Source organism: Doryrhamphus excisus, linkage group LG1 (genome assembly GCF_037039965.1).
Source record: "Doryrhamphus excisus strain RoL-2023G ecotype Guam linkage group LG1, RoL_Dexc_Guam_v1.1, whole genome shotgun sequence".
Lineage (NCBI taxonomy): Eukaryota > Metazoa > Chordata > Actinopteri > Syngnathiformes > Syngnathidae > Doryrhamphus > Doryrhamphus excisus.
In genome coordinates this window covers 28,765,986-28,775,347 of record NC_136357.1, presented here as the reverse complement: position 1 = coordinate 28,775,347, position 9,362 = coordinate 28,765,986, and the positions used below count along the sequence as shown (strand labels likewise).

The following is a 9,362-nucleotide window of genomic DNA, read 5'->3' as shown; positions in this document are numbered from 1 at the left end:
CGCGCGCATGCGCGTCGATGTATCGCTTAATATCCGTTATTTTCCACACCCTTCGTATACAGCCGTAGTGTAGAACTTCATTTGTATTACCGGTACATTTATTTCAAATTAGTTTCTAACCAAGGTTCCAGTATTATATAAGCCTACATAATATACAATACATTACTGTTATTGTCACTTACACACTCAAACGCGTCACATAGTTAATAATGCTTACAAAGAACCGTGCACACGTGATTGTTTGAATAGCATTTATTTCAGCCAATCACATTGCCTAAAATAGTAATTGAAACGCCTAATCCAATCCCTGATTTAAAAGGAAAAAAGAACCAAAACAGATCACGAAAGAGGTTGTTTTTTTTTAAAAAAAAAAAACAAAAACAAAATACAGCCACTTGCTCAATCAGCGCACATGAATTATTTTCTCGCTTTACGTACCTCTTCAGTGGAGTGCATGTCAACAAAAACACCTATTGCGCAATAGTTTGATTGCAAAGCAACACAATGTGCACTGCGCAGACTTTATGTGTGGTATGTATCGTATACCACTGCAGCATGTACACTACCTCACGTGAGGGAGTACACTGTCGCTGTACGCTGATGAATTTCTATTTTATCAAAGTGTTATTTCTTTAGCGCTGCCCGATGAAAATATAGAATAAAAACATGAGGCGTGTTTATCGCCGTACGTGCTCATTTGGACTTAGCAAACCCCACTCTGTTGTTCTCCCGATCGAACACGGTGTAATACTGGCCGATGAAGACGTCTCCCAGAATCCACAGGGGACCTGCTGGGGGAGGGATGTCCAGACCCATGAACCCACTCAGACAGATGGTCTTTCCCGCTTGGCTTTCCTGGACGTTCACAAAGACAGGCAATCGCTGAGTAGAAAGCCGTGTGTGTGTGTGTGTGTGTGTGTGTGTGTGTGTGTGTGTGTGTTCTGCGTAATCCTTGTCCCAACAACAAAGCCGCCCCCTCATGACTTGGCCAAAGCAAACAAGGCTACGCTGTTTGTGGTGACCTCACGCTCATTTTACAATGTGGTATTGTTAAGAGTTGGAAACCACCTCTGCCCCCCACCCCCCGCGGATGGACGGGGCAACAAGCACGCGGTCTCACCTTGAGGACATACTGGTCTCCGGTCAGCTTGTAGGAATTGCCGCCCACGTTGAAGGTGATCACGGGCAGGGATGGGATCTTATCACAGTTCACCATGTACTGGAAAACATGGAGAGTGATGGCTGAAATGTATGATACACAAACCTGCTTAGCTTTCGACAAATGACATTTTCATTCCAAGTACGAGGTGATATGACCATACAATGTATGGTATGACCAGACCTAGTATTTCGGTACGTGATTTAAAAAAAAAAAAAAAAAAAAAAAAAAACTTAAACCATATTAGGAAAGCAGGAAGTGAACAAATGTAACAGTTATTCATTTTCTACCGCTCTTCCTCACGAAGGTTGGGGGGGGTGCTGGAGCCTATCCCAGCTGTCTTCGGGCGAGAGGCGGGGAACACCCTGGACTGGTGGCCAGCCAATCACAGGGCACATATAGACAAACAACCATTCACACTCACATTCATACCTATGGACAATTTGGAGTGGCCAATTAACCTAGCATGTTTTTGGAATGTGGGAGGAAACCGACGCATGCACAATGAGAACATGCAAACTCCGAGACAACTCTGAGATGTCTGAGGGTGGAATCGAACACGGGTCTCCTAGCTGTGAGGCCTGTGCACTAACCACTCTCCACCATGCATCCAAAACAATCATTTATAACAAATTATTTTAAAAAAAATTCCATGCAAACGAGGGTGGTATTGAAGCCGGGTATCCTAGCTGTGAGGTCTGCGCGCTAACCACTCGACCGCCGTGCAGCCCGAAATTGCTACTTAAGCTACTATAAACTATGGCGTGAGGGTTTGTCGTCTTCTCACCTCTCCCTGGATGAGCGGAATGGCCCCGATGGCCTTCTGCAGAGCCTTGACCTCCGCAGCCGGGCCTGTGATCAGAGAGGTGCCGGTGTCCACGATGGCTTCACAGCCACCTTTACATAAACTCAGCTGGCTGCCCACCTGCAACCTGACACACACACACACACACACACACACATTAAAGCAATCTTTGCTGTGGGTAACAACATGTAGTCTGATTGGTGCACTCACGTGTCCATGCGGATCTGCCAGTAGGCCTGGCGGGTTACGTTGACGTAGCTGAAATCGCCAGTGTAGTACTTGGGATCCGTTCCTCCCAGCAGCAGCTCACCACCGGGCTGGGTGTCTGGGTTCCTACCAGTGACGCCATTACACACAGAGAACTTTACGATCCCCGTGACGTTACATTAGGGAAGAAGGTGACCTTGTTTTTTTTTTTTCTATGGCGCACCATAAGCACTAGAAACAGGAAGTTGTTGTACAACACAGCCAGTATTGTTCAATTCCTCATGACCGTGTTACTTACGTGATAATACTTGTACCTTTGAAACTTACCGGCTGGGGACAAATGAACCCATCGCCCGCGGTCTTAGCTTCGTTTTAGGCAATACTGTACATTATGACCCACAAGGCATGCTGAGTAACTTCCTGTTTGCAAGTGTGCATGTAGGCTTCCCGGCATATCATGCCTGGTATGAATTCATTCATTCATTCATTTTCTACCGCTTATCCTCACAAGAGTCGCGGGGAGTGCTGTGTGACCTGCGTCCACCAGGCAGCGTGGGCATTCCTTCATTCATTCATTCATTTTCTACCTCTTATCCCCATGAGGGTTGCAGGGGGGGGTGCTGGAGTAATAAAAATAGTGAGAGTCACCCACACCAAGCTAAAACTCAATTCTGAACTGTTGATGTCACTTCCTGTCCGTCACCCACTCAATCAACTACTTTATTAGGTGAAAAGCTGATCATAGGGGTGCTATTTCATGCTTAGAGGTTTCTAATATTGTTAAAACAGGTTTTCTTTGCTCAGACTACTCATTCATTCTCTACTGCTTTTCCTCACAGGGGTGGCGGGGGTGGGGGTGCTGGAGCCTATCCCAGCTGAGAGGCGGGGTACACCCTGGACTGGTGGCCAGCCAATCACAGGGCACATATAGACAAACAACCATTCACACTCACATTCATACCTATGGACAATTTGGAGTCGCTAATTAACCTAGCATGTTTTTGGAATGTGGGAGGAAGCCCGGAGTACCCGGAGAAAACCCATGCATGCACGGGGAGAACAAGCAAACTCCACACAGAGATGGCCGAGGGTGGAATTGAAACCGGGTCTCCTAGCTGTGAGGTCTGCGCGCTGACCACTCGACCGCCGTGCAGCCTAGTCTCAATTATAAGCCAGAAAAAACAACCCAGAATTCAGTAGGAGGTTAGCAGGTACGTCCCCCACCTGTTCAGATAGAAGGAGAACTCGTTCTTCTCCACCTTCTTCTGCTGCATGATGTTGTCGAAGACCGGCGCCACGCCATCCACCGAGATGCGCGGGTAGGCCATACCGAGGATCCCGTCGAACTTGGCGGCGATAAATGCCACGCCGGGTTGCTTGATTGCTTCCCCGAAGAGCTGGTTCTGCACGGCTAAATCTCCCACCTAGCAAAAGGGAACACAGACGCTCACGGAGTTTGACTTGTTTACCGCGGTGCCGCAGCGTTGGGTTCCAGCTCACGGTGCACGTGTCCTGACTGAGGTAGCCCGACAAACTGCCGCTTCCGTACTGGATGGCGAAGGAAGTGCCGTTCTTCACGTACGTGCTGGACTTGTCGGAATTATATTTGTTGTGCAGCACTACAGAAACATAGCATGATGCGTTATGTAGTCTTGGATAAAACGCTCCTTTGGGAGGAAGGACTCACAGCAAGCGATGTCTAGGAGGGAGCAGTGGACCGAGGGCACCCACAGGTTGGAGGAACCGGTGTCAAAGACCACCGTGAAGGGTTGAGGGGGGGTTCCCAGGCTGATGTCACCATAATACTGGGCCTGTGGACGGTGACAAGGTAAGGATTTTAATAGCATGAACAACCCGAATCATCTTGCTCTGCTTTTGGACAGGAAGTGCGAAGAGGAAGTGTCGCCTTCATGCAGCGGGAGTCCTTGACTAAAACGGTTTGGGATGCGGTATTATTTTTAAATATTAATGTTTTGCTATTTAGTGTAGTGTATGAATGCTGTTACAGGCCGAGTCTGGCCCTTTAAGAAGAATTGCATTGTGGTAAGTTGGGTATTGTAGTTCTGCGCTTCAGCATGAGGCCGTGGTCCCGCTCGCTTTTCTGTCTGCACCGCTTATTGTCTTCTGCGTCCTAATTGGCTGTAGACCATTGTCAATCTCCTTCGTGTCTCGTCGTCTCCTGTTGCGGTCACTGCTAGCAAAGAATACGACAAAACAGCTAACATTGCGATTGAACGCCGTACGGTCGCAGACAAAACACACAGTTGACGGAAGTTAGCCTGTACGCTAGTAATGGCTGGAGGTCATCATTACGGAACAACAAGGACACAAAAACGCCACAGCCCAATGGTGCCGGGATGGTACTATAAGAGTGAAATACGCGCTTAAGTCACTTAATAATTTCTTGTGTCCAACCTAGTAGATAAATCATTAAAAATCCAACAAAATTATAACTTTTTAGCGTGTTTAAATATGAGACAAATAACTGAATAAGCATTGTGTTAGCATATCTTACACATATTCAGCCTGTTCTATATTCTTTTATTGTTGTTAGAAGTTGCCTTCCAAGAGGACGTAATGTCTGTTTTGGGTCAAGTAGCTTGTAAAATAAATTACTTAAATTAAATTAAAATAAATAATAAATGCGACTTATGTATGTTTTTTTCTACCTAATTTTGTATTTTTGGCCTTGTGCGACTTATAGTCCAAAAAATATGGTATAATAACTGTAAAAAAAATTTGACTACTTCACGGATTTAATTTATTGCGGGCTATTTTGGGAACCTATCCCCGCGATAAATGAGGGAACACTGTATTCATATATATTTTTTAAATTGCATGTAAATAAAGACATGCCTAACGTGGAACTAATCTTTTAGAGTGACTGCATTGATTAAATATATGACGTATTTCCTTGGGTTTTGATATTAATATTTTGGATATATTTTATGTTGCCTATGGTAAGGCATAGCATCCGTCGTTGTTTCGAAAGCCATTACGCTCCATTGTCATAGCTGTATTTTTAAGTTGCATTGTGTTAATAAGCCAAGACTGGTGCCTACATCCAGGTAGTTCTTTAGGGTCTCTGGAGTGGGTCCACTACTGGAGGGGAAGCCAGTGTTGTACTTCAGGGAGTGCGTGTCGACCTGAAGCTCCTCTGCACGTTTCCCAGAGTCTGTCAACTCACGCCTGATGGAGCGGAATTTCTTTAAGGGAATCCTGCATCACAAGAAAAAAATATACATTTTTTTCTGAAAGACTGGTAGCAAACACATATAGCACTCTTCCGGTCAAGTTCTGACCTACTGACCTTACAAACTATATGTTGCTATAAAGGGCTCTCTGTAGTGAAACAGCTTAGGACACCCTTGATCTAATAAAAGCGTGTAACACAATAGTGTAGCTTGGAAGATGAGCCCAGCGTCCATGCAGAGATCAGATGAACACTCGCCACAACTTTTGCATGACACACAAAGGGCACACGTCTAAAACTGAAAGCAGGGGGTCTTTTTTCATTCCCGGTCTTTTCTATTTCGAGTCCTCTTCCATACTTCACTCCTAACACCCCCACCCCCCCAACAGGCCTATTCAACATGCATGTCACGCCCTCTACAGGCAGATACCAACACCCCCAATAATGCCTGCATGAAGTGGATAAAACAGATTGATTCAAAACAGGAAGTAGTTACGAGGCAAACTTCTATTTACTTTAAGGAAGTGGTCTTTGATTTGCTGGGTGCATCTTAGCAAACACTTCAGTAAATGGCACAAAAGAACAGGGGGTCATCAACTCCAACCACTAACTCGCTCATGTAGCTGGGTCTCGAACAGAACGCCAATGAAGCTAGAACCGCTACTCGCAGTCAATCTTCATATAACTAAACGTCACTCTCCATTATACGACACTTTGTTATTGTTTTCTTCATGTTTTTGCTCTTTAAGTCAGCGAGTGCATTCATTTACTGAATTATTATTTGGGCTAAACTGTACTGTGACTTTACATGTAGTGTTAAATAAAAATGCTAACAGTTTTGTTAGCAAGATCACAGTTTTTAATGGAAATTATTGCTTGTTCATTCACAGCTAGCATAAACTCCAACGACTTTCATTTAGCGTGGGGGTAAAATAATGGCATTCTCACCTCACAATGGCGTCGTTTGTCAGGGCTAACGCCGAGAAGAGAAGCAGGTAAAACGTCCTCATTGTGCTTCTGGCACGGCTACAAAACACGAGCACAACAATGACTGAGCAAGTTAACGCTTGTGAGAAGCGGGCGACTTTTGTCAGCTGACGGGAGTCATGTGAGTGCAATGGTGCGTTCGCGTACAAATCGACTGTCGGAATATGTAAATCGAAAGATTTCGAGATGAATAAAATCATCCAAACAGTGCGTTAATTCAGTTGCAACCCACAGTAAAACGAAGGCTTTGAGGTTATAAGGACTCTGAACGAACAGCAATAACAGTATATTTCTTGTAGGAGTAAAACTAAATACGCATCTATAATTCCGTGACGTCTATACACGAAATGTAAATTCAGTCGTAAAATGTCGTAAAAAGTCGTAAATCCATTTCTTACAATGTCACTGCTTCTACTGTGAAGCAGTAGGTAACAAACAAAACGACATTTTAACGCACTGGAATATTTCCCCATGTTCATAAATGCAGCATGACTGTTTTTTTTTGCAACGTGAATGACGTAACTTCCGCCGTTAAGCAATAGTGTAGCTGTGGGCGATATTGTCCGGATATGGATACTTTTTACTTGCCAATGTCAACCTCATTGAATGATTTTGTGATTTAGGGCTTCAATTTGTTGATTATGATTGTAATGAGTATAAAACACAGGATTTGTGAGCAATTTTACATCTAAAAAAACAAAGTATAAGACAAAGTAACTATAGTTGTCTTATTTATGATAAGAAATACTCGTTATAATTTCTATTTAATTTCTATTTATATTTAATTAATTTCTTATTATTTATTTATTAAATTCTGGTTTATTATAATAAATAAATAAAAGTAAAAAGAAGCAAAATATGTTGTCAACCACGAATCGTAAATGCTGTACAGTACTGTAGTTAATGGTAGTACAAATTAAATACCGATACCAAATACATCAAGGACTAGTGCTGCGGTACTACGGTAAATAGGTGTTTACACTGAAATAACACTCCATGTTTTACGTACGTTTTGCTGTTTATGTACATCATACGTTTAACCGGATATGAAGTAAAAAAAAAAAAAAGTTGCAATTTTGGAAAATAAATTCTGATAAGGAAAAATGTCTAGTAATTTGGTAATATGTTATTTTTTATAAGCAATATGTGAAACTAATTTGGAGAAATTAGTTAGGGGAAAATCTTATATATGAGATGTTTTTTTTTTTCTTGAAATAAACTATATAAAAAGTTTGGACAGCCCTGGTTTAGGCTTGCAGCCCACCATGAAACTGCACGGCTGAGCTGCTTTGCTGCCGTGCTCACGTAGACTCCAGCAGGGGGCAGCAACGCACTACTGATAGAGCTAGTCTGCACTTATTGTTGTGAAAACTTGCCACAAAAGCAAAGACTGGAGTACTACCAGATGAAGAGGAGGATACCGTGAGTGAGAGAGGCCAACAACGTGTGTGACAAACGAATTATGACACGGAAGAGGAACACTTGATTGGTTTTAGCTCCCATGTGGATGGTGATAAATGATTCTTCTGGTAGGCACCTGTGATTTATACTATAGTATTTGGTACTGTTTTACTTGCTGTATACTCTTTTTGTACATTTCAATCTTCATAAAGATGCTGTATGGTATCATGTACCCAGAAAAAATTATTACGTTTGATTAATGTCCATGTTAAAGGTTAAATAACTGTTAATAGTTATCCTCCCTATCCGTGTGGAAGTGGTAAGTTTTTGGCCTTTTAAGTTTCAAGGAAATAACTTGGACGCTACTGTTTAGGTCGCCAGCTCTCTAGTTTGCGAGTTAGCATGTGTCTCAGTATTAACAGTTATTTAACCTTTAACATGAACATGAATGAAACTTAATAATTTGACCCAATTAGCAAGTTAGCATCGTACTCAGTTCCATCTGGGAGCAGCGTCGTAACTTTAACGACATGTTTGATGAGATGCTTTATCTTGACGTGTATTTTCCGTTTTTATTCCAAATCATTTCCTGCATTTATTTGTACCCAGCGTCATCAGCCTTTAGCTTCATTGCTAATCCAAAGCAAAACAGGGCGGGGTAACAGGGTAGGGTAACAGTATGGGCGGGGCAAAATCATATGTAATGTTCATGTTAAAGGTTAAATAACTGTTAATAGTTATCTTCCCTATCCGTGTGGAAGTGGTAAGTTTTTGGCCTTTTAAGTTTCAAGGAAATAACTTGGACGCTACTGTTTAGGTCGCCAGCTCTCTAGTTTGCGAGTTAGCATGTGTCTCAGTATTAACAGTTATTTAACCTTTAACATGAACATGAATGAAACTTAATAATTTGACCCAATTAGCAAGTTAGCATCGTACTCAGTTCCATCTGGGAGCAGCGTCGTAACTTTAACGACATGTTTGATGAGATGCTTTATCTTGACGTGTATTTTCCGTTTTTATTCCAAATCATTTCCTGCATTTATTTGTACCCAGCGTCATCAGCCTTTAGCTTCATTGCTAATCCAAAGCAAAACAGGGCGGGGTAACAGGGTAGGGTAACAGTATGGGCGGGGCAAAATCATATGTAATGTTCATGTTAAAGGTTAAATAACTGTTAATAGTTATCCTCCCTATCCGTGTGGAAGTGGTAAGTTTTATCGTGAAGATAAGCGGTAGAAAATGAATGAATGAATGAATAAGTATTTTGGTCCGCTGATTGAAATTCTTGTGTAATTTTTGCCCTCCTTTAGTCCCATTATTTACAATTCAAATATTAACAACTACAACCAGATACTACAATACTCTCTTCATGCTGCTAAGTATGCAAATTCTTGTCCAGTGGACGCCATGATGCCACTGATTTGAAGCATCCATGCTCATTTGAAATTCTTCATTCGGAAAAACATGAGGTCTCGTCTTTAAATAAAATATTAGTTTGAGGATTAGGAGCAGTGTGGGGGGTCGGGGGCGTAGAAGCAGTCTTCTCATTTATTCTTATTATTAAAATGTGTCCGACTGCAGACCAAGAGACAGGTCATTAAATATTCTAA

At 42.4% G+C, this 9,362-nt stretch overlaps 1 protein-coding gene across 1 annotated transcript; it reads right to left on the bottom strand.

The window, feature by feature from the left end:
* Positions 1 to 237: 237 nt before the first annotated feature.
* ctsd (cathepsin D) lies at positions 238 to 6,473 on the bottom strand. The gene is made up of 9 exons (XM_058076896.2): positions 6,313 to 6,473; positions 5,234 to 5,390; positions 3,859 to 3,982; positions 3,672 to 3,790; positions 3,396 to 3,595; positions 2,175 to 2,297; positions 1,947 to 2,091; positions 1,121 to 1,219; positions 238 to 855 (listed from the first exon to the last, which is right to left on the bottom strand). The coding sequence occupies exons 1-9, from the start codon at positions 6,372 to 6,374 to the stop codon at positions 694 to 696; spliced, it is 1,191 nt and encodes a 396-aa protein (XP_057932879.2). The 5' UTR covers positions 6,375 to 6,473; the 3' UTR covers positions 238 to 693.
* Between the last annotated feature and the right edge of the window lie 2,889 nt (positions 6,474 to 9,362).